Raw genomic sequence first — 26,313 nt, 5'->3', positions numbered from 1 at the left:
CTGGCTGTGAATCGTCGATTCTCAAGCACCAATCCCTTTATTTTATTGACGTGTTGATAATCAGTTGTTGTTGATGGCCATGGTTCGTCGCCAATGGATTTTGCTATATATCTAAAGATACTTTAGGACGTCATCTCCATAACTTTTTACATAAAAGTTTATGACACTTACTTATATATTTTTTGTTTGTGTAACCAATCCAACAAATTAAACAAAGCTTTGCGAGGAACTTATGACAGTTTATTCATTATAACTTTATTTTTTTTTCAACTATTATTTTTTAAGTTATCATTATGAGGTTCTATTATATTTTTGGTTAAGGTTTTGGGTATAACATAAATTTTGTATATGGCTCAATTCACTATAAATTAGTATTTTTATTAATTTTATATAAAAATTGCTTTTGAAAACGCTGTTGTTCGTACAATTATTTTTTGGGTACAGTGTGATGAGTATCTTCTTATTAATATTGTTATGTCATAGAAAATTTGTTGTGTTTATTATTTTTGTTTCAAGAATTTAGTTGAATTTCAAAGCTTTTATAAACTTATAATAAATTAAGTTTTTGTAATTTCATTGGTGATTGGGAGTCTGTAAGGGACAGCGAATGTGTTTAAAAATATTTCTTGTTAGGCTAAGCCATTTACTAAACTATTTTTATTCTGTTAATAGAGTTGATGTCATAAAACTAAAATTTTTCTTGAAGTTTTAAGCTTTGAAAGCAAATATTTTGTGGTTTTATGCTTAGTTTATAAAAAAGCTTTCAAAAACAAAAAAGTGTTTCGAAAATGCATTAAACAGAAATAGTCTTTGAGTGTAATTAGTAAACTATAAACAATGTTTAGCCTCGCCAGAGTAAAAATAAAAATGTAAAGTATAGCTAATTTTTGTTTTTCTTTGTTATATTCTTTGAGTTTACTCTTTGTATCGGAAATAATATGTTTTTTTTTCTATTGCCTTTGCATAAATATTATCTTAACTAACTAGGTTGTTGTTCTGTTGTTTGTTTAAAAGTTGTTGGTAATTACTTTAGTAATCTTTAGTCACATACACAACGACAATAAAATTGTTTGTTCTTATACATTTTTCAGCTATATTTAATTATTTTTTTAGCTACTAATATTGACATTTCATTCTTTCATTTTGGGTTTCGAAGTTTTTAAATTTGTAGTTTTTTAATGCAAAGTATGCGTCTTATTATTACTTGAATCTTCAAAAGTTGGTTTTTGTTATTATTGTTTTTACTATATGCTGTAGTCTGAAAGGTCATTACATTTGCTGCATTACAACTGCTTATAATTTCATACAAAAAACAAATTAAAAAAAATTATAAAAAAATAAGAAAAAAATTTGTACTTATTTATATAAAGTTTTTTATATGTAATTAAATTTAGAAAGCTTAATTTAATATTTAAATCGCTAGAAATTAATATTTGTAACAAAAAGAATTGTACTTCAGCGGAGCTGTACTACTCAATTCGAAAATATATATAGGTTGCTCAGAAAAATTTCGATTTCTTTATAATCTTCCAACATAAAGTTTTGATTCTTCAGAAAAATTTCGATTTCTAAAAAAACTTTCTAAGATTTTGGCTGTTCAGAAAAATACATATCTATTTTTAGAAAATTTTCGAAAATAAAGTTTCGGTTGTTGAAAGAAGTTTCGATTTCTCGAAAAACTCGGAAATAAAATTTTAGTTGTTCAAAAAAATTTCGATTTCTTGAAAGTTTTCGAGAATTAAATTTTATTTGTACAAAAAAATCCAGAATAAAATTTTGGGTTTTCGATTTCTAAAAAATTTTTAAAAATTAAATTTTGGTCGTGCATAAAAATCGATTTTAGAAAATCTTCGAAAATAAAATTTTGGTTGTTCAGAAAATTTTTAATTTCTAAAATATCTTCGAAAGCAAAATTTTGTTTGTTCAGAAAAATTTCGTTTCCTAAAAAATCTTCGAAAAAAAATTTTGATTCTTCAGAAAAAAATCGATTTTTAGAAAATTTTCGAAAATAAAATTTTGGGTGTTCAGAAAAATTTCGATTTCTAAACCATCTTCGAAAATAAAATTTTGGTTCTTTAGATAATTTTCGATTTCTAGAAAATCATCGAAAATAAAATTTTGATTGAAATTGTTTGTGTTGAAATTTTACAACTTATTTTTTATATTTTAATTATAGTTTAACTACTTAAACCAGTTTTGTAAACTCAACTAAAGTAATTATAAGTTTTTAAAATTTAAGTACCAAATTTTAAGTTTCAATAATATTAAATTAATATTTTTGTTCGTTTTTAAGTTCATAAATAATTATATTGATATAAAATAAATATTATTCATAATTATTTTTTCTCGGCCCAGACCGACTCACGGTTATAGTGCCAAAGAAGATGTAGACATTGTTTTAACAAAAACCAAAAAAATCAAATCTTGCCAAGTTGTTTTTTTTTTCTTATTTACATGTATTACATTTTTTTGTTGTCTTTTATGCATAGCTTTATGATTCATTCAATCCTTCAACCATTACTTTGCAAGCAGTTTTTAATTATTCTTTATGTCCTGTTTTGTTTATTTGCATTTTTATTTTTCTGCTTTGCTTTTTCATGTACTTATAGTACTCTAAATACTTGGATAGCTACAATTATTTATTTTTTTGCAACATATCAAACTTCCTTTTCGCACATAACTTAATTTAACCAAATATTATTTTAACTAATTTAGATTCTTTTTAACAAAAGAAAATGTATTTTTTTTAACAACAAAATTTTAAATACTTGTTCAATTCACAACCTGTCGTAAAGCATCGTAAAATCGTAAAATTATAAATTTTTACACTTGTTTTTTTATAATTTTACGATGCTTTACGATAGGTTGTGAATTGCTCAACTGTATTTATATGAAAATTTAATTTTAACTTTTTTTAACAAAAAATTTATTTTTTTTAACAAAAAAATATTAAATATTGTATTTATATGAAAAATTCCTACAAATTGTTTTATTTAAAAATTAAAGTTTTATTTTGCTAAATTTTGTTGTTTTAGAAACAATAAATTCATTTTATTCGAGGTTGAGCGGAGGAAACATTTGTTTTTCTATAAAATATCAATGAGTTTTCAAACAATTAACTGCTCGGAGTAGAAAACGAAACATAAATCTGGTTAATGATAGAAATTTTTCCAGCGATTATCGTTAACTGCTTTTAATTGTTAGACAATATGTTATTTTTAAAAAAATTTAACATACGCCATACAAAATTTTTCAAATATTAATTTTCATAATATTTTCGCAAGCATAAAAACTGCAATATATTTTTGTAATACAAATATATAATTACATTTATTATTATTTTTTTTTTTAATTTTGTTGCTATTCGCTTAACTTTTATTCGATTTACCGTAAAAAAATAAAAACAAAAAAATATCGATTGCTTTTAAATGGTATATTTTATTAGACTGCCAAAATCAACCGGTTGCGACTGTGAACTTTTCATTAATATCTTTTTTACCTTTGTTGTGTTAATTTTGTTGTTTAAACTACATTAAAAACATTTTTTTTGCTTCCAATATCATACGGTCATGACTAAATGACGATCAAATCAAACAATCAACGCACGAAATACTTAGTTCATGCTTTAATTAATTATATGTACTTAGTTGCTCCCACTGTAAATATTATCATTTTCCATTTTTTCGTTTAATATTCAATTTTGTTTAATAATAATGTTTAATTTGTTTTTCTGTTTATATGGAATCCATGCATTGACGCTGGCTGGCAGGCTAACTGGCACTTACAATTGAACTCAATTCGCAAATATTCAAACATTTAAAATGCAACACATCGCTTTTTCCAAACATGTTTACAATTCTTCCATATTCGCTGCCAAATTTTGTTTTAATAATTTTTAATTTAATTATACCATATTTTGTTTTAATCGTTTTTTTTTTTTTAATAATAACAATAAATTACATTATCATAATAAGTACAATATCGTTAATGTGTACATTTGTAGATACGCTTACGTTAGTAAGTTTGATGAATACTTAATAATTGTAACATGGTTCTCTGCTTCTTCTTCTTTTTAATATATATTTATTTTGTAATTAAACGCCTTGTTGCATATTGCTTGCCACCTGGCTTAGGCCAAAACAATGCTGCACATCAGAAACATTATGCCAGCTGAGAGCAGCGCCGTAACCGGCACGGTCACAATCCAAGCGTAGGCAATGTTTCTGAACAAATGCCAATCGACAGCACCGACAGCAGCACCCGCAGCAGCAACAGCATCACCACCAGTAGCCACAGAATGCGCACCACCGGCACCATTGGCAATGGCGTTCGCACTTGTCGATGAGGACACCGTGATTTTAGCGCTTATTTCATTCGCATTCGTTGTTGTTGGCGTGGTAGCAGTGGATGATGTAATGACAGCGCCTTCCACTGAAGCCTCTTTTGAGAATCCGGCTTTTGCTGGTTTATGTCCCTTGCTGCTCACATGTCCCACAAAAACCACTGAACCCACTTTGCAATGCGTCGTTGAGATGGGTAAACCGATTTTGCTCGCCAATAGCACCGTGATCGCGGCACCGACCTCGATAGTGAAGCCGCTGAAAAAGGAAGCAAGGCAAAATCATCATCAAAACTTAGCTAACCTCAAAATTTTAAAAACAAGAAAAATACCCTGCACAAAAAAAAAAGAAGCCATACAAGGAATTGAGTTTGATTATTCAGTTTCTTTGACAGCGATATACTATAGTAGTCTGATCTGAACAATTTCTTCAGAGATTGTAACGTGGCCTTGGTAAACCAGCTGTACCAAATTTCGTGAAAATAACTCGTCAAATAAAAAAGTTTTCCATACTATAATTTGATTCCGATCATTCAGCTTGTATGGCAGCTATGTGCTATATTCGTCCGATATTCGCGATATCGACATATTAGCAGCTGTTTGGAGAGAAAAGGATGTGTGCATAATTTCAGATCGATATCTGTAAAACTGAAAGACTAGTTCGCGTATATACAGGCAGACAGTAAGGCAGACAGACCGTGTTGATTAATTACTAAGACTTATCGATCTAAACGAGGTAAGATTAAATCGACTCAGCTGGTCGCAGTCATTATACATACATACATACAATATATTTACAGAGTCTTCCACTTTCCTATCTGTTCAGTGTATAAATATCATTTCTAACAATATATTAAAATTCTTCTTTTCATCTATTCATGGCATAAATGTAATTTGAAACTCTGTTATTTAAAATTTCTGTAAAATTTTCTCAAAAATATTAACACTTACGTGGATGATGTAATTTTCGTTAAATCATTGCCGATTGTTTCGATGACCCGTCGTCCCCACAGCCATAGACCCACTGAGATACCAATACCTCCATAGATCAGAATATAAATGGGACTTTCGGCCTTTTGCATCACAGAACCCTCTCTATAAATCATGTACAGCGCGATTAGTGGCCCAATGGCATTGCTAGAAAGAAGAAGAATATTTATTGTTACTTTGTTTTTTGTTTATGACAGCTACAAACTTCAGCTACTCACCTCACATCATTACCGCCGTGTGCGAAACTGCCAAAAGTTGCAGTTAAAATTTGTAAAAATGAAAATAGCATTGACACCTCCTCCGACTCCTCGTCATTGTGCGCTGGTGCATCGCCCGTCTGCTTGAAATCTTGTATCAACTCTTTGCTTTCGATCAACGGTATTTTGCTAGAATTCGGCGATAAAGTAGACGTTATCATCATTTCCAAACTGCTACCGCTTTCAACCACTTTCAAATCCTTTTTGGCAGTTGTGGATGTTGTTATGGGCTCCAACGTAGTTGTGGTAGCTTGCGTAACTATCACATCCGAAATTTGTGAATGTCCATCACCGTTTGGCGCAATAGCGGGTGCAGCGGGTGTGATGAGTGTGGTTGTAGCAGTGTTGGTGGTACTTGTGTCCATGGCAGTTTGTGTAATTTTATTATTTGCAACACAGCCGGGTGATTGGTTGCTTTCGAGCAGCTGTTGCTGGTGTGCTGGAAGCTCATTGGAATGTTCAAAGCTCTTTGTATCCAACAAAGGTGATTTGACGCCCGGCTTAAAATAATCCTGCAGCTGACTGGCTTTACCAGCACCATTCAATACTATACCGTTGGTATTGTTATTCCTATTGCCATTCTGCAGCAAGCCATTGCCATTGCCATTCTGATACTGCTCGTCAATGAAATTCAAACTAGTAATGGTCAAATCCGTATTATCCAAGCTGGCTTTGCCCAGCAAGTCTTCGGCTTTCTTTATGATTTCCGGATTGATCTTGTAACCGTCTGCAGTATAACCGTTGTTTGGTGTGGTCACATGACCATTTTTATTAAGCCCATAAGGTGCTAACTTAAACGTTTTCGGTGAATTGTCGGTCAATGAGACGAGTTCGGTGATTTCGGCAATCGCTGGCAATTGTTTGCCATCGCTAACGAGTGATAATGGACGACGATTTTTCTTAGGACTACCGGACGGTGAGGATTCTGCAATGTAAGTTTGAGATTAGCATTTTTTTCTTTTTCTTAAAGCTTTGCCGTAACTGCTACTCACCAACAGAGTCCTCAAAATTGAATTTGACAGGGTTTTGAGCGCGTAATTGTTTAGCGATTTTACGTTTTTGTATTGGTACAACAATAAGTTGAGTAAGCAGTGCAACCAATAAGCTGAGCGCCACGCTCGCACCTATAGCAATCCCCGTGGGAATGTTATCCATATAAAGCACTGTGGAAGAAATATAATATATAATATATAAGTATATAATTCTTGTTAGGTTTACATTGAAAATTAACACTCACATTTTGGTCCATCCAACACCACACTAATAACATTGATGAAAAAGGTGACACCATAAAAGATCGGCAATGACCGAAATCCCGCCTTTAGTGGATCGCTGGCACGCAAAATAAATTTTCGTATTGCCAAAAATAGTAAAATACTGACCAAGCCGCTCATCACCGGCGATATGAACCATGAACCCACTATCGTGGCCAAAGTGGACCATTTAAGGCCTTGTGTACCGCGTGCCACCAATGAAAAACCAATTGTTGAACCGACAATGCTGTGTGTACCCGAAATGGGTAGCTTTAGGAATGTGGCGACCAGCAACCAAATAGCGCTGCTTGCCAGCGCAGCGACACAGCCCAACATTAATTCCTCTTCGGCGCCTTCGTAGAGACCAACTTCCAAAATACCTTTACGCATAGTGTCCGAAACCTTGTAACCTGTAAATGTTATACAGTTAATTTTATTAATTATACGATATATAAAGTACAAATAGAAATGATCCGTGTGATGAGCTGAGCCGATTTAGTCATATCCGTCTGTTCGTCGGTCTGTATAAAACCCTCAGTTTTTGTAGTTTTTGTCATGACGACATGAAATTTTGCACACCTCCTTTTCTCGCCAAGAAGCTGCTCATTTGTCGTAACCGCTGATATCGGACAACTATAGCATGTAGCTGTCATACAAACTGAATGATCGAAACCAAGTCTTTGTATGGAAACGAGTATTTGACGAGGTATCTTCTCGAAATTTGACATGGTTAATTACCCAAAGATCTGCTATCGAAGAATTTGTTCAGATTGGACGACTATAGCACATAACTGCCGGCAATATTACGATACTTGCGGCGGTATTTGTCATGACATGTAAAGAATAACAACAACAAAACAAAATAAGAGTGAATTGCATGTAAAATTGTGGAACTTTGAAGTGAAATATCTCGAAAACTATGCGTCTGAGGACGGTATATGTGTATATATTTTTTAATCCTGAGGACCTCCTCTATCCATCGGTACCATCAAATCGCGGCGCCGCAAGAATCGTAATCGTGCCTAACTGCCATACAAACTGAACGATTGGAAAAAGTTTTGTATAGTTTATTCTTTGATAAGGTAACGTCACGAAATTTAGCACAGATTATTGTTCAAAGCATTGTAATATTATCTGAACAAATCGTCCAGATTGAACTACGATTACATATATGTACATAGGAGCAAGTTAAGATTTGCTCAGTTACACTCACCAATCAAAACTGCACCAGAAACTTCACATATAGTCGCCAGTACGCAAGCCTGTCTTATAGTTAGCACACCCGAACCAACGCTCGTACCAAACGAATTTGCCACATCGTTAGCGCCAATACCGAATGCCAATACAAAAGCGATCAGAAAGCCGAGCACGACCATCCATAGTAAATCGGGCGATAGCGCATCCATGTTGCACGTTTTTTTTCAGTGCAATTAATTTAACGATTTATGTAGTTGTTGTTGTTTTATTTGTTATTTGATTATAATATCATTTGATTTAACGTTTTCACAATTATTAGCGTGTATATTAAAAGAGTATGTTAGAAGTTTTCAAATAAAAAATTAAGCATACGCACGGTAAGAGAAGCCGTAGGAAAATGTGAAAAAAATCTGAAAATTGTTAAGCGTCTGCTTGAATCAAATACCACAAATGCTAGCTATTTAATTACGAAAGTATTCAGTATTTAGCTAAGAAAGCTTAAATATCATTAAATGTTATGAGTTGCTCTTTATTTGTGTGTGTGTGTGTGTGTAAGTGTAAATGTATTGTTAAACTAACCAGTAGGTGGGTAGGGGGGTTTACAGAAGACACAAACAGACAGATATAGACTTAATTAGACAGGGATTTGTTTATAATGTTTGAAAACTTATAGAATACTATGAAATAAAATATTCGAAAAATACACTAATATTATTTTTCAAATATTTAAACAGCCATATTTGCGCTTAAATTTCATGTTTGCAATTTTCATTACGAAAATATGAAAAGTTGGTGAAATTCAAAGCGACGCCGTGCAGCGCTTGCACTTAAACTAAGCTTAAATGATTCTTTACTAAGGCAGCTAGTTTAGTTTTAACCAAACTAACTGCGCCTAAAAGCAAACAATGCCACGCACACTAGTTTTTAATTACATGTACTTAAAGCGGAAATAAAAAGAAGTTAATTAACACACTTCCCGCCTCTTTAACAAATTCGGTTTGTGTAAATGTGTGTGAAAAAAAAGTTTTTGAAATTTAAATTCTTTGTAGTTTATCGTAACGTTATCTTTTTTCAAAAGAGTATTATGTTGTTCGTCGCTTTAAGCGTAATTTGTTTTCAATTTAATTTTTGGCTTGCTGGCACGCTTTTCTCCGTTTCGTTTATTTTTCGGTGATTTTAAGAAATATTTGCGTCGACTTTGCTATGTTGACGTCTGGCTGTTGTTGTTGCTTTTCTTAAAATTGCGCGAAAACGAAAATCTCTTGTTATAAAGTTATAGAGAGTGTATTAGTTGTTGTTTTTGTTGTTGCTGCTGCTGTTTTTGCAATGCTTGTCTTTGTTGTCTGCAAGAAAAATCAAATAAATTAGTTAGGAGAGCAGAAAAACGAAAAAAAATTTTATATTTTTTAATGCTTGCTTTTTATACCTGGTGTTTAGGACAGCATAATAGTTGATTCGTCAGAGAGAACAGTAACATGTCTGCAAAAAATACAAAATAGAGGTTGAAACATTTTTTTAAGTGTTGCAAGTTTATTAATATAAATATTTTAAATTTTTTTACTATAAACAACATCTTAAAATATTTCTACCCAGGACATATTTATAAAGCGCACGGTAAAGCATACTAATCGTAGCACTAATTAAACCCAGCAAAGGTTGTTCAGCGGATCGTATCTCTCTATCTCTCTCTCTCACTAAAATAAAATTCACTCCACGATTTTATCAACTCCATTCTAACAATCGATTTGACTACATTCCCTGATGTAGCGCTAACTAACTTCAATATCTGACCAAATTTGATCAAATTTGAACCAGACTGATAAAAAGAAATTTTAATACGTATTTTAATACAAATCCTTTATTATCACCTTCAAAAGAGGCTAATTTGATTTAATTCTGAAGTGGCTTCAGTGAATTTTGTATTTTCTTTTGGTTTCGGCTAATTTTTGGCGCGCCATTCGCTAAATTAATGGAGAGTTCGGACGTAATATTGATAAACCTACGTTTCGTCACCATTAATGAATAATGGGCTCTCAGCTCGACGTTGTTTTTGCAAAATATGCATGTTTTTCGAACAGAACATTAACCTAAATGTTTTCATAAGAGATGCTGAGATCCTCTGCTATCTCTTTGAAGACAAAGCGATTATTTTACAGCAGTGTTTCTTTAAATATTTTTGTTGTTATCATCAGTAACAGAGTCGGTTGGACGATTCGCATGAAGCCCGTTTTCAATGACTTCACGAGCTTAACTGCATGCTTGTGTCACTCAAATATTTATGTTCGTGTTCAAGTAGACTCCCAAATATACTTCTTCAAGATTTTCAACGATTCTGTAAACGTGATTCCAATGGAACACAAAAAATTCCAAGCGAACTCGTTGTTAATTTTTTAGGGTAAAAATCACCAGGCAAATGTTTCGCGTATAACCAAACAAGCAGTTGCCAAACACACACTCAATGACATTTAGAAATCAAACTTCACAAAAATTAGAAAAAGGTTGTATCAATCTACAATTTTTTGTATCGATTCACGGTTTAATGGACCAGTACGAGTCAAATTGGATCAGTTGGCACATACATCTTGATTTAGTACATGTATATACTATTATTTAGGCCAAACATGACTTCCTTTACAAAATTCTATTTTATTATGTATTTATTACTTTCACTTGTAGCCAACAATTTCATTCAGAATACACTCAGTGACATCATTACCAACACCAGCAGCAACCATTTGCTATCCTTGTAAAAGTTTCGTAACTATTTATAAATGTCACTGCAAGGATCAGGGATTAAGTTGTGCTAAATGCAGACGAAAAGTGAAATTTGACACGACTACACGCTTTGCGCTGTAGCACACAATTAAGTGATCAACTTGACTGCAATTGGAGGAGTACAAATTGGCAACAATTAAGACGTCAACACAAAATAAAACGGTCTGTGGGTAGTGGGGAAGCATACATAGTTGGCAGTGTACGAGTTTATTTGTATTTGAAAAACACACAATAAATATTTTAAAGGCATATGGAAAAGAAATTATTGTGACTGTGGAAAAAGTGTTTAAAAGTCAGACTCCAAATACAAACAATCCGAAATAATTAAATAATTTACAATGGCATTTTTATGAAACAACTTTGTAGGAAACGGTAAACAAAAGTGGTTTATTGTAATATTAGCACACATACAATACATTCGATTTTTAATTGCCAACAATTAGCAATAGCAACAATAAAAAAATTTATAACATTTACAATAAGCTCGTGCCGGCATTATTACAACAGTGGAAACATCCGGTGTTTCGAGCAATTTGACGCTTTTGTTAACTGTCAGATAAACATCAGCCGAATTCGCATGCAAATCGTACAAAATGCTTTTCCCAAAACTATTTAGATATGTAGGCGTACAACTGAAAGCACGCACCTTTTCAAGTAACCAGTAGTTACTTCCAGTTTGTCGAGCCTCAAACCAGTTCCAACTAAATATTTCTAATACTTCCAATGTGATTGTCTCTCAAACACACAACTTTTCGTTAAGCGCGCAATTTTCCCACTTTTCATTTTGCTTTAAATTAAATTTGAATGTCATTACGGTAATCTGCAATCTCTTATTAGCGGAAAATTATTGTCCAGTAGGAAAAATATGAGGGTAAATTGAGTTCGAATTTTTTGATCAAAAAAAAAATATACATATGTTACTGGTCTACGAAAAGGGGGCTAATAGCACAGCCAGTGAAAAACGCTACTGCCTTCCTTCCTTTTCCTTCCTCATCGGCAAAATGTGTGCACAGTGAAAAACGTGGTAAAAACGCAGAAATCAGCCATCTTTGTTTGTTTACATTTGAACAATGTTGCCATTGCCCAATACGCATATATAGTTTTGAGCACACCTTTGTTTTCAATTACAATTTTTTACAATATAAAATATCAAAACTGAAAACAATCTATTAAAAATAGTTTACACATTTATAAATAATAGCATTCGACTCTGATTTTGAGTTATTTTATGAAAATTTCAAACATATTGAACAGATTGAATTATAAAAGTTGATAATTACTACAGTGTATCGATATTGGCAACCCTGCGTTGTGAGAGAGCAATCAGCTGACACGTTTCCACGGCAAAAATCCAAATGTCGTGAATTCTCACGTCATCCCAAGTCAAAGAGAGAAGAGAGTAGCGTTTTTCACTGTGCAGTTACATTGCGCGCCCATAAGATAGGTCGTGCCAGCTGACACGAGCTACGATTCTACGTTCTCCACTGTTTCTGCTATAACGTGCGAAAACTAATTTTTTGGGAAAAGCTGTTAAAAATAGTCGTCAGTTTCTCGTTATCTCATTAATTGTTCTCCTTTTTTTTGACACCTAAGCCCCCTTTTCGTAGACCAGGTCACATATATATATATATATATGTTTCATAAGAGAAGTTTAATGATATTTTTAAATATTTCGAATAAAAATATAATAAACTGAATATTTCTATGCCCACTGTAACAGGTCAATCGATTAGTAGATGCAATTTTGCATTAAGTAGCATATCTATGTAGTGATAAGCACTAGCATTTACTTCTTACCTAATAGCCCTGACAGACGAGCAAAATTAATGCGCCTTAAGCAACGCTAATGCGCATTGAAATTTTACGTTGACAGACGGCAGACTTGTGCATTTAGACAGCTGATAGCAGATAGTGAAATTTGTTTATTTATTTAAAAAAAAAGTGAACTAAAAATGATTAAAATAACTTATTAATAGAAATTTTGGTATTTCTGGAAAATCAATATAAATTTAAAGAAAAAATTCGTTTATTATTAACTACGTTAAAAGATAATAGAGTGAAATTAAAAGCAATAACTGATTGTAATGCGGAAAAAGTGTGCGAAAAAGTTAAGAATATTGGCAAAATGGATAGCAAACTGTGCGTTGTTTCTTTTCTGCCATATAAAAATATTAAAATTTGTTTTTGTTAATATACTTGCACATAATTTAATTAGCAATATAAAACTGCTTATCTCTGATGCTGTAAACGCAAAGGAGGCAGCAGATTTCAAGCGACATCAGTCAAAACATAGCAAAAATCGGCCATTTTTGAGCAGTGTTGCCTACCCAAATTTGGTAAATTCAGCTAAATGCACGAAATTCTTGTGCATTACAAACTTGCATTAACATGGGTCAAATGCGCAAGTAAATGTAAATTAAGCCCGCTAATGAATATTAGCGCTGTCGTCTGTCAGGGCTATAAGACCGACAAAAATTCGCACATTTTTCCTACAGGGTGTACAAAGTATGAATTTTCTGAAATATATATGAAAATTTAAAAGGTATAGTAAAAATCCTTCTGTTATAGAGATGAACCGTAATAGTTATCCTAGTAGAAAGAAACTAATAATTATAAAAATACTTCATGATCCCTACAGGGGTCCCTATGCGAAGTAGATATATGCTATAATTGATATCGAAATCCTACCAATAGCCTTTTCTAATCAGAACTGCAGCAATAAATTTAAACACAAACGTTGTTTATGTATTTTTAGTCGGCACAATACGTCATACGTTCAATTTATACTATATTCCAAGGCATAAATATGCATACGCAGCAGCATATCTACGCACACAAATAGTTGGAAGGAAGTATGAGCCACAAATAGCTAAAACAGATTCAGCACTAAGGCTTTAATTTTACTGTATAAGTCTACACAACTACACGAATTAGACGACCATGCCAACAATGACGTATTGCTTATGGTATCCAAGGATTTATTTAACGTTAAAGAAAGTATCATTGATTTTGCAATAAGGGCCAGCATACGATATATGAATAATTACAGCTCTAAAATAATGTAGAAAGAAATTAAGAGCGTTGAAATCTCTGTAATAGTATCAAGAATCGATCAGATCAAAAACACCTTTTTATATATTTGATTGAAAGCACTTTATATTTCACTCTCCATCATTTCCTCTCTCCATCTTAACTAAGGGTTGCAAAGAAGAGCAAAACAAATTCAACATTCGAAGTCTCAAAGTCTAAAAAACATTGTTGAAATACCAGCGTTATTTACTAAAATCGCGTAGTACTCCATATACGTGACTTAGGCGTTAAATTTTGAGAAATTCCATTTAGTTCCCAATAGTCACTCCTCGCATAAAAAGTTACTATTTTGAGCTACCTTAAAAAGCAAACAAAAAAATATGAAACTGCGTCAGCTCAAACTACTGTCGATTAGTCATAGAGCAATAAAACGTTTATGACTCATCATTCGTTAAGAAGCAGTGAAATGATTGAGGTTACAGCATATACTAAAATACTTATAAATCTAGAGCTTGTTTACGTTTAAGCTAATAACAATTTTGGCATATGCAATAAGAGCAACCCTTTGTGAAAATTACTTGGCACTCAGTGCAGGAGTACACAATTTTTTAATCATAGCCATATTAAACGCCTAAAAGTATGCTATATATAACTAAATATATACCATATATGCCTAAATGTATACTACATAAGCATATATGCTATATTTGCCCAAATGAATGCTATGTATGCCTAAATGTATGCTATATACACCTAAATGTAAGCTAAACATATATATGCAATAAATAAAATCAGATTTTTATTTCAGCCTGCACAATAATCTATCGGCTTGAGCGACATCGCTTTGTTTCCAAGTTACAAAACAAAAAAAAAAAACAACAAATAAATTCATACGAGCAAAACGTTGATGTGATGATCCCCTGCAACTCAAAATAGTTGAACAGATAATAAACGATTGCAAAATTCCTTCGAGCACCTGCTTGTACCACGCGCGAACTTACTCATCAAAATTCGACTGAAGGTCAAACAAAAAACCAAACACAAAAATTTCGAAAGGTCGCAAAAAATATATGGAAAACAAAAACAAAATCAAGGAACAAGAAAGTGTAAACCGGTAAAGCAGCAGCAAAGAATACTGAAAGTGAAAGATAAAGCGGTATATACTCGTTAAAAATGAAACGAAGTCAGCAGCAGGACAAACACACATTTGTTGAAGGAATGCTTACTCAACGGACATAGGGGTGTGCAAAGGCTATGACGACAATGGTATAAAAAATAAGCACCTGACTATAAACAAGTAACTTTATGAGTTCGAATGTGCTATAAACTAGTTGAAGTGACGCCTGATGGCCTGCCAGTTTGAGCAAATGCAAATAAGTTTGCCTCCCGCACAGGAGTCTAAAGGAAAAATGTGCCATGATATACAAGTACATACATAAAAGCCATAACGGCAGTGGAAATTTCACCCAGTTATAGATGTATGTAAGCAATAAATGAGTGCTCATCGAGCTTGTGTAATGTGATACACTTATCTACAATATATAGTAATGAAAACTGACACCAATTTTCTTTCTTCTCGCCCAGCATTACAAGTATTTAGTATTACACGTAGTATTTATTAATGAAAATCACAAACAATTTCAACGTTTCGAATGAAATTTGATAATGCAAATATTACGTTCTCTACGTGCCTCTGTCATTGACGATAATATCGCAAGAGTTTAAGGAACGGTGCTTAAAAACCGCCATATTGATGTCAGAGAGATAGCAAAGAAGCTCGACAACTCTTATGGATCAACACTACTCAATTTGGCTAGCGTTTTGGGTGTGAAGCGTGTCTAGACTAGACTCGTAGCAAAATGTGTCAAAATGTGTAAAAAGTACGTCGAGTAAAGGTCACAGAAATACTTGACAAACGCAGTTGAGAGTCCTTTATTCATCAAATACATCATTACTGGTGACGAGACGTGGATTTATGCCTATGACAACCAAACTGTTCAACAAGCTAACGCCCCAAATGGTAATTTGACACACAAACTAGTTGAAATCGGCACATATTTTCTCTTAGCCCTCATTTAGCGTATAATTTGATTTCTATCGGCAGCGTATCTAATTCGCGACTGTACCCGAACTTAGTACTGCCTTACTTGTTTTCGAATATTCTTCTTCTTTATTGGCGTAGAATATTACTTTTCTGAATATACTACAACGTGTGTTTTCATCCAAATTGCCACCTCTTGTGCGGTGGAGTGTGAAAAGGCGGCGACAGTAGGAAGGTGGAAGGTAGACAAAAGGTGTAAACAAAATTTTAGCGCGTGTCGGTAGGGTATTGTTGCTATTATTATTGTAGAATTTCACTATGCTTTGCTGTGATGTTATTCGAATTTTGTTGCTATATGTTGTTGCAATGCAAATCGGCAGAAACTGACGGGAAATCTTAATTGTAATAAATAAATAATAACCAGTGAGTATAAAAATGGATTTCCAAGCGAAATTCTGCAATAACAACAACACACAATTGCCCATATAAACATATGTATGTATGTATGTACAGACACCTAAAAGCGCATGCAAGCAAAAACAATGCAACGCACAAACAAATGGTTAATATGCAAATTATGAAAAGAAAATGGAAAAGGAAAACGAAATTGAAATTGGATTTCGCAATACTTTGGAGAATGTTATGAAATACGATTTAAAAGCGACTTCGCAGAATACGCGATGTGTGGGTGAGGGGTGTTTATTTGACAGACACTTGTGGGGATAAATTTTTGATTACACATGCTTTTCTGTATATTTGCATGCATGTATGTGCATATACGGATAAACATGCATTGAATATTTATATTAATAACTGCCGTCAACCAGCAATTCATATTTATTTTCAATTAATTATTGGAATGCTGTATAAACAAATGATGACCAAGAAAAAAGTTAGCTTCCTCTGCACCGAAGCTGTAGTACCCTTCACAGGTATATTTATTTTAGCATGAAAGGGTATAAAATGATCACTATCCCGCTGCGATGAGATGTGACTTAACAGTCACGAGGTGATTTCGCGGGAAGCTGGCTGCCAGCTGGCGCTATAAAAGAAACGCAGGCACCGTGCCTGGCCAGTGCTTGGGTGACTCTCGCGCCGTGATGTTATGTAGTTTAACAGTCACGAGGTGATTTCGCGGGAAGCTGGCTGCCAGCTGGCGCTATAAAAGAAACGCAGGCACCGTGCCTGGCCAGTGCTTGGGTGACACTGCCGCCGTGATGTTATGTAGTTTAACAGTCACGAGGTGATTTCGCGGGAAGCTGGCTGCCAGCTGGCGCTATAAAAGAAACGCAGGCACCGTGCCTGGCCAGTGCTTCGGTGACTGTTGCGCCGCGATGTCATGTAGTTTAACAGTCACGAGGTGATTTCGCGGGAAGCTGGCTGCCAGCTGGCGCTATAAAAGAAACGCAGACACCGTGCCTGGCCAGTGCTTGGGTGACTGTCGCGCTGTGATGTTATGTTATTTGAAAGTCATGCGGTGAATTCGCGGGAAGCTGGCTGCCAGTTGGCGCTATAAAAGAAACGCAGGCACCGTGCCTGGCCAGTGCTTGGGTGACACTCCCGCCGTGATGTTATGTAGTTTAACAGTCACGAGGTGATTTCGCGGGAAGCTGGCTGCCAGCTGGCGCTATAAAAGAAACGCAGGCACCGTGGCCAGTGCTTGGGTGACTCTCGCGCCGTGATGTTATGTAGTTTAACAGTCCGTGCCTGGCCAGTGCTTGGGTGACACTCCTGGCCGCCGTGATGTTATGTTAGTTTAACAGTCACGAGGTGATTTCGCGGGAAGCTGGCTGCCAGTTGGCGCTATAAAAGAAACGCAGGCACCGTGCCTGGCCAGTGCTTGGGTGACTCTCGCGCCGTGATGTTATGTAGTTTAACAGTCACGAGGTGATTTCGCGGGAAGCTGGCTGCCAGTTGGCGCTATAAAAGAAACGCAGGCACCGTGCCTGGCCAGTGCTTATGTAGTTTAACAGTCACGAGGTGATTTCGTGATGTTATGTAGTTTAACAGTCACGAGGTGTCGCGGGAAGCTGGCTGCCAGTTGGCGCTATAAAAGAAACACTCCCGCCGTGATGTTATGTAGTTTAACAGTCACGAGGTGATTTCGCGGGAAGCTGGCTGCCAGTTGGCGCTATAAAAGAAACGCAGGCACCGTGCCTGGCCAGTGCTTGGGTGACTCTCGCGCCGTGATGTTATGTAGTTTAACAGTCACGAGGTGATTTCGCGGGAAGCTGGCTGCCAGTTGGCGCTATAAAAGAAACGCAGGCACCGTGCCTGGCCAGTGCTTGGGTGACACTCCCGCCGTGATGTTATGTAGTTTAACAGTCACGAGGTGATTTCGCGGGAAGCTGGCTGCCAGCTGGCGCTATAAAAGAAACGCAGGCACCGTGCCTGGCCAGTGCTTGGGTGACACTCCCGCCGTGATGTTATGTAGTTTAACAGTCACGAGGTGATTTCGCGGGAAGCTGGCTGCCAGTTGGCGCTATAAAAGAAACGCAGGCACCGTGCCTGGCCAGTGCTTGGGTGACTCTCGCGCCGTGATGTTATGTAGTTTAACAGTCACGAGGTGATTTCGCGGGAAGCTGGCTGCCAGCTGGCGCTATAAAAGAAACGCAGGCACCGTGCCTGGCCAGTGCTTGGGTGAGATGTTATGTAGTTTAACAGTCACGAGGTGATTTCGCACTCCAGTTATAAAAGAAACGCGCCGTGATGTTATGTTGATTTCGCGGGAAGCTGGCTGCCAGTTGGCGCTATAAAAGAAACAGGCACCGTCCAGTGCCTGCCGTGCCAGAGGTGAGCCGTGATGTTATGCGTTTAACAGTCACGAGGTGATTTCGCGGGAAGCTGGCTGCCAGCTGGCGCTATAAAAGAAACGCAGACACCGTGCCTGGCCAGTGCTTGGGTGACACTCCCGCCGTGATGTTATGTAGTTTAACAGTCACGAGGTGATTTCGCGGGAAGCTGGCTGGCAGTTGGCGCTATAAAAGAAACGCAGACACCATGCCTGGCCAGTGCTTGGGTGACTCTCGCTCCGCGATGTGATATAGTTTAACAGTTGCGACGTGATTTCGCGGGAAGAAAAAAACGTTTGCAAAATTTCAGATTGATATCTTCTGAGCGACAGAGTATACAAATTAAATAAATACATAACTTTTCACTTAATTTATGGGTGAAACATCGGCACTGGTTACTGAGTTAATTAAAATTGGCGCTTTTTTTCAGAACATAGTCGGCTTGTCGCAGAGCAAAAAATAGAAAAAATCATTTATATATTTTTAGAAGTTTCCCCATTGCAGTGCTTAATCAACACGCTGATAGGTTTTTTATGCCATTTATTTATAGGTTGCATGTTTAACTGAATGCGATCGTTAGCTTTAACCGCTTTTATGCCTGCACATACATACATATATATGTACATATATCGTATTGATTCGTGTGTGTTTTCGCCAGTGCCGCTAACAATACTCGAACCTTATATGAATGCCTTGCGCCATTGACACATTAGCAGTGAATTTGCTGATTCGATGGAATTTATTTATTTTGCTTTTTTGCAGCCATTTACCTTGACTTTGTAATGTACAGTTATGCATATTGATTTCCTACATTGAACTTTCGTGCCAGCATTTAATTGTTGAAGCACCAAATGAGAGGGAATTTCTCGGAAGTATTTATTCGGGCAAAGATAGTGAGCAATGTAAGGGGAAAGCTAGTAGAAGGAACCAGCAGTATATATAGAGGGCTCAATGTTTTTATTCTTGTTGTAGCGGTAGAAAACATTTCTAAAGTAATTTCGGGGATTGGTACCAAGTTGACAGTTCTTGACCGAATAAAAATCTGAATACGTTCCGATAACTAAGACCCGACTGCAATGGGAACAGGATTAAAACTCTCGCAAGTCGCATTCAGTAAGAAAAATTTCTTCAAGCTGGCGACTCCTATATATTGCTTTGACGTATGTTTTGAAATAGTAAGATTTTTAATAATAAATTTCATTTCTAAGGCACAATAAAGTACAAATTGTTTCACAAAAATAGCTTTTATAGCATATGTGATATGCTAAACGCAAGACACACTCTATCCATACTAGCAACTATCGCATTGTCTCGCCGATTTCCCAAAGGTTTAATTGCCAAGTTTTTCGATTGAATCTCACCTGTTTTATTTTTCTCTCTTTTTGATAAGATAGCACTTAGTATGCCTGTACATATCGTAAAACAAGCACTTGCAACTCAAGATAATATTAATCCATTATTTATAAGCACAACATCACCGTTGATAATTTCAGGCAAAAGGACAATAAATCTACTATTTATAAATGAAGATGAGCTAGCACAGGACACGTGTGCGCACACAAGCCAATGTAATTACAAAGGATAAAGGATAAAAACAATTTTTGTAACACGAGGCCATTGGTATGTGTATAAATGGAGCAGTTTAGAAATCAGCGGGCAAAAAAAAACAAAAACCGGCATGTGGATGCCTTCGCTGTAAAAAATTTGTATTTTTTAATAAAAAACATAATTATATTTTTTTTATAAAAAAATGATTATTTTACAAAATTAAAAAGTATTAATTTACAATATTTAAATTTGTATTTTTTAATAAAAAAAAAATTGTTATATTTTTTTTTATAAAAAAAAATTATTATTTTACAAAATTAAAAAGTATTAACTTACAATATTTTTTATAGCGAAGGCATCCACATGCCGGTTTTTCTTTTTTTTTGCCCGCTGATTTCTAAACTGCTTCATTTATACACATTCAATTTATTTAATTTAATATTTTAAAAAAAATAATTTCTTAGTTTCTTATAAAAAATAATAAAAATTATTTATTTTTTCTATATTTATTTTACAAAAACGATTATTTTTTCTATAAAAGAAAAATATTTTTTATAATTACAAATTTTTATAGTTACAAATTTTTTTATAAAAAATTATTATTTTTGAGAGGGTTTCCCGTTGCGTAAACTTTCCTGATCTTTCATAAATTTTATTAATTATTTTAAATTACTTCTTAGTAAACATAGTTCCAGCTACTGACTGAGAGCATAAAAATGCCAAGTCGAGTTAAATTTTTTTTATCAAATTTTCACAGAATTGCTTCAACTGCATAAATAATGTCATCATTACTTTAACAATGCGGACAGCTGCACTTTCGCCTACAACAACAAAACTATATGGCTTTTGACATAAGATTTGGTACACAACAGCTGTTGGCTAAAATTATGCGTATTGAAAAAATTATATATAGCTCGTATGTAAAAAGAACTAAGCGTCTTGTAATACTATTGAAAACTCATTAAAAAACGTGCCAAAGGTTGGTTCGAAAATATGGCATCCTATTTACGCAAAACTATAGACGATTTTTTGTTTTCTCTTTTATTCGGGTTTACCATTTTAGAGAAAATGTCGAGGATAACCGGTACGGTGCGCATTAAAATATCGGAAAATTGTATAAACAGATATTTATTTTTATTTTGAATAGACAAATAATGAGGCTCAGCTCTGATTAAATTTTGCAGATATAGTATTATTGTCTAAGTAAAGTAATCAAATCTATTCCAGCATAAATAAAAACCTTAAACTTAGGTCTCAGTTGTATAAATTTTTTTCTTAATTCCATATTTACTAAAGACAAAAGAGTATATAATAGGAACACTAGTCAAAAGGTGTATATTTAACAACAACAAATGGCAAAATTTTTTTGTACTACATTTGTTATATACTACATACAATGTATGTATATATGAAAGCAAATGTACTTATAATCATACATTTAAGATACAAAAGGAAGAAAAGAAAAGGAAACTGATGGTCGGTCAGCGCACTTTGAATGACTCAAGAGTACTGTACAACAAAGGTTATGAATAATGAAAATCCAATTCGCTAAAACATAAAAAAGGGAGTCAGAGACGCTAAAACATACATACAAACACACGTACATATGTATTAATATAAGGGTATACATTTATGTAAGTCAGCGCATGTACTTAAGTAATTTGGACCACTGAGCGAAAAACCAAAGTAGATTTGATTTGCCTACGCAAATTTGTACGTAAAGGAGTAATAACTATATATGTATGCAAGAACAAAAACCACAACAAATAAATGGCATTTCAAAAGTAATTGAAAGTGGATGCTCCGCAGGCTAATACAATAAGCATAGCAGGAATAGCACACGCCATTCAAGGACACGTGAAATGTGTGCGTACCACAACAGGAATAAGAGGAGCAGCTCTTAATAATTACAATAACAACAACAAAAGCAGAACGGCTAAAGCTACTGCCAGGCATAGCGCGTAGGCAAAATATAAGCATACATATCTACAAGCAGCTGCTGAGCTGCTGTTTGGCAGCCACATGTCGCGCCACACACTTTTCAGATTATGTTGTACGTATATACACATGTATGTATTGTATATGTACATATATATTTCGTGTTGTTGCCTGTGAGTATGTTACGTCCTTATAACTTTCATCAGTTTCCGGTTAAAATCGGTTGAAATTGAAAACGCACAATTAAAAGTGTTTGGATATCTGTAAAATTGTTTTAAATCAAACTGTACAGTCACTGATCACTTATGTATCCCTCTGCCGGGATGTCGGCACCAACACACCCCTTCAGACGCACACACACACCCACCCATCCAATCAGTGCCAGACCAATGTATATTGTTCATATATTGATTTTTAACCCAGGTGTTGATTGCATCAGCGATGATAATAGTTGCATGAGTGTAATAAAATTCCGTTGTTCACCCGTCGTGCAATTTTAAACTGAAAACTTTACTTATTACACCGAATTGATCAGATATTTCAAAGGAGTTGATGGCTTGCTGGATTCTGCGTGTTACCAATAATTGTTAGTTAGTTACGGGTGGCGCCAATTGCGGCTTTTCTCAACACACGCAAAGTTACACTTGTGTGTCATCCAGTATTTGCGCCGCATTAGAACTGCTTACTCCTTTGCCTATATCCTGCTACCTAAATTTTGGCCACTCATTATCAACGCTTGCTTTTATTATCTTGACATTCACATGCCTTTCTCGGCAACCTTTACAATCTCCCACCGCACTTTAAATACCACTCCTCCACACTTCACTCGCTCCACCAGCCCACATTTTTCCAGACACATTTTACTCACTGCGAACCGTTAACACTTTTTCTGCTATTTTATCACTTATAACATTCACATTTTATGCATTATATTTTTATTAATTTAGCACTTTCATTGCACATTAGATAATCTTTGCAATGACTTAATCACTTTGCAATTATTTTTCTATGTAGTACTCACTTGTATGGGAAATATTTTGAAATCAATTTTTCCGACAACTGCAGCGATAAATGGAAAATTCTGCCAGTGAGAGCGAAGCTGGACTGACTGCGCGAATATCGAGCAAGCGCATGTGTTTTGTCTGTTCTGTACTGCAGCGAGCGCGTAGAAGAGCACACAAGTTCAGTTGCCCTTTTAATTTTGATGTATGTGTGAATATGCATTTGACAATTGGCGCCTTCCGTTTTACCCTCTTCCGCTTAAAGTTTTTTTATCTTTTAATTTTTAATTTTATATTATAATTAAAACACATAGCTAATTTTATGTTTTAATTAAAAACACAGCTAATAGTTTTCGGAATGCTATCATTAAATCATTGCAATAAAAATAATCTTTAAGTTGTATTCTTATTGAATTAGGTTATACTTATTTGTAGTAAAATATATAAGAGCCTAACAACAATTTTGCAATAAACAAAAGCAATAAAACAAATTTCGAAATAGTTGACACAGAGAAGAATTAAATTTAACATTTTATAAGTTTAATTAAATTTATTTCTTATAAATTATTGTGAATGGTGAAGTTAAAATTGAGCGAAGCAGCATTGTGAGTAGCAATGAATGACAGCTGTTTTTGTAAACAAAGTAAAAACAATAACAGCGAGTCATTGCAAAAATTTTGAGTTGTGTACGGTAAATACATAATGGTAAATATTTCAATAACAACGCATATAAACAATATCTAATAGAAATAATTTTTGCTGTCACAGTTTCATTTTAACGGTTTCAATATGGAATTCCTGGATAATGGGCGCAGCTTCCAGGAGACATACAAGTGCTTCCCTGTAGCCATGTTGCCCGGCAACGAACGAGAAGATTTAGAACGTGGTGGCAAAAGTAGGTATTTCATTTAACATACCTAAATGCAAGCCTATTAGCGTAATCTTTTCTATAATGTGTATGTGTGTAGTTATTATGCCACCATCAGCGTTAGATGTGCTTACACGCCACAACGTTGAATATCCAATGCTCTTTAAGCTGACGAATCGAGCGCAAAAACGCACAACACATGCAGGTGTACTCGAATTCGTTGCCGAGGAAGGTAAATGCTATTTACCTTTGTGGATGATGCAAAATCTTTTGCTTACGGAAGGCTGTCCGGTTCGCATTGAAAGTGTCAGCTTGCCAGTGGCAACCTTTTCAAAATTTCAACCACAAAGCACTGATTTCTTAGATATTACTAATCCTAAAGCTGTTTTGGAAAATGCTCTTCGTAATTTTGCTTGTCTTACCACCGGTGATGTAATTGCTATCAAATATAATAAGAAGGTTTATGAATTATGTGTGCTAGAAACGCGTCCTGGTAATGCTGTCAGCATTATTGAATGTGATATGAATGTAAGTTCTATGTCAAACACATATATTTCTAAATTTAAAAGGCTATTAATATAAATAAATAGGTGGAATTCGAAGCTGCTATAGGGTATGAAGCGAATAAACCTAAAGCTGAAGAGCCACCTGTAGAGGAACCACAAGATCATGTTATGGAAGAGGTAGTTGAAACATTTAAAGGCTCTGGTGTACGTCTGGATGGCAAGAAAAAGAAAGATAATCAGCTAGACACACCTGTTATTAAGAGGGTTGGTATAGTCAGTTTTTAAATAAAACCTATATGCCTTAAAACCTTCATTACTGCAGGTACTCGCTCGTGGTGTACCCGATTACGATTACAAGTTTGGATACTTAAAGTTTGACCGTTCTATCAAGCCAATCAACGAACGTATTCCTAAAAAGGACGGTGAAGACGGTGAGCCAGAGACTTTCCATGGTCAAGGCTTTTCAATGAAGACACGTAAATTGTAAAATTATATTAAAATATTTATACTAACATAAGTAGTTTAACAAGCTTTTCAAAAAAGAATGCAAAATAAATTTGTTCATTAAACTTTAATAACCACAGAACTACAAAATTCTCTATTACTCAATGCATTTACAAATTCAAAGTTAAATTAATAACTTCGTCTTTCTTTTGGGGTGGCGGTGATGTGAGAGACATTGCCGGTAATTTGCGTATCTTTCGGCCATGTTTGCCTTCTTTTCGTTTCCACAAACCGGAACGTGGGCGATTGCCGAGTTGACGCATTCGTTGGGCGCTTCCAATATGTTCTTTATTGTGCTCAACATTTGATAGGCGACCTGTAATAATTTTTTTTATGTAATACATATTATACATAACTTTACTGAAGTAAAGATCTTACCAACTGTAGCCATACATGTACGATCATATGCAAATTCACGTTTTGATGGTAACTGAACCACGACTTTATCATCGAATTTTCTTAAAATTGTTCCAAAAGTACCTGCGGCGTGTATCAAGTGAAATGGATGACCGGGATTCTTCTCTAGGTTATGTATGCGTGTACCAACTGGTAAAGCTCCAAGGGGGTAGGCATCGCCTTCATTTGGACGTACTATAATATACGTAAAGTTATATATATCAAATTTATTACATTGTTCGACAAATTTTCTCACCAGGTATACGCGGTATAAATCGAGAAGTTCTTATGAGGTCACCCACTTTCATATTTTCTGTTGCTAATATATATTTGAGTTCATTTCCTACGCCAACAAGTGCCACTTTTGCAGTGCGACAACCATCATCGATTATTTCTATCACTCGTTCTTCTTGTGGCGGTCCTTCCAACGGCCCATCCCGTACCCATTTTACCCAATGGAATTTCTGTTTTATTCCACCACCAATGCCTTTGGCCACCAAGCGTCCGCTCACTGGATCGCGGCCTGCTAAATGAGTGATTTTCAATGGTTCTATGGTGTATTCTTCAGGGTAGTGCACCACACGTCGAAATTGCTGACCAGCACCTGGTTTCGGTTTCTCTACCACCTTACACTTCCCACGAACTAGAACACCAGCGGCCACAATGCCGCTGTTGCTTAATAGCTGATGACGGGAAGCATTTAATGTACAACTAGCCAACAAACGGGTTAAGTTATTCATTTTTTATATAATAGAAATAATAGCAAATAGCTAGTTGATGTTTATCCAGCGGTCTAAAATGTGTCCAAATGGGGTTAATCAGCTGTTTGCGAGCAGGGTTGTATATTTCATATTTTTAAAAGCTCAATCAATCAATAA

At 35.0% G+C, this 26,313-nt stretch overlaps 3 protein-coding genes across 5 annotated transcripts; 1 reads left to right on the top strand and 2 right to left on the bottom strand.

Annotated features, from left to right (window-relative positions):
- Positions 1-218: 218 nt before the first annotated feature.
- LOC126761633 (sodium-dependent phosphate transporter 2) lies at positions 219-23,297 on the bottom strand. 3 transcript variants are annotated; one of them, XM_050477961.1, is made up of 8 exons: positions 23,182-23,297; positions 9,463-9,515; positions 8,053-9,379; positions 6,824-7,249; positions 6,579-6,749; positions 5,548-6,511; positions 5,291-5,476; positions 219-4,598 (listed from the first exon to the last, which is right to left on the bottom strand). In XM_050477961.1, exons 3-8 carry the CDS (start codon positions 8,243-8,245, stop codon positions 4,130-4,132), a joined length of 2,409 nt encoding a protein of 802 aa, XP_050333918.1. In that variant the 5' UTR covers positions 8,246-9,379; positions 9,463-9,515; positions 23,182-23,297; the 3' UTR covers positions 219-4,129. The 3 variants fall into 3 exon arrangements, with proteins under 3 accessions (XP_050333918.1, XP_050333920.1, XP_050333919.1); XM_050477963.1 differs by lacking the exon at positions 23,182-23,297 and adding an exon at positions 23,029-23,141; XM_050477962.1 differs by lacking the exon at positions 23,182-23,297 and adding an exon at positions 10,753-10,859.
- A 450-nt stretch (positions 23,298-23,747) lies between these two features.
- LOC126761643 (ubiquitin fusion degradation protein 1 homolog) lies at positions 23,748-25,129 on the top strand. The gene is made up of 5 exons (XM_050477998.1): positions 23,748-23,866; positions 23,930-24,056; positions 24,130-24,557; positions 24,620-24,799; positions 24,858-25,129. Exons 1-5 carry the CDS (start codon positions 23,864-23,866, stop codon positions 25,020-25,022), a joined length of 903 nt encoding a protein of 300 aa, XP_050333955.1. The 5' UTR covers positions 23,748-23,863; the 3' UTR covers positions 25,023-25,129.
- On the bottom strand, positions 25,092-26,278 carry LOC126761645 (39S ribosomal protein L2, mitochondrial). The gene is made up of 3 exons (XM_050477999.1): positions 25,692-26,278; positions 25,418-25,630; positions 25,092-25,355 (listed from the first exon to the last, which is right to left on the bottom strand). Exons 1-3 carry the CDS (start codon positions 26,173-26,175, stop codon positions 25,150-25,152), a joined length of 903 nt encoding a protein of 300 aa, XP_050333956.1. The 5' UTR covers positions 26,176-26,278; the 3' UTR covers positions 25,092-25,149.
- Positions 26,279-26,313: the final 35 nt, after the last annotated feature.

Source organism: Bactrocera neohumeralis, chromosome 6 (genome assembly GCF_024586455.1).
Source record: "Bactrocera neohumeralis isolate Rockhampton chromosome 6, APGP_CSIRO_Bneo_wtdbg2-racon-allhic-juicebox.fasta_v2, whole genome shotgun sequence".
Taxonomy (NCBI): Eukaryota; Metazoa; Arthropoda; class Insecta; order Diptera; family Tephritidae; genus Bactrocera; species Bactrocera neohumeralis.
Note: the sequence above shows the minus strand (reverse complement) of the source record. Positions and strands in the feature narration are given on the sequence as shown.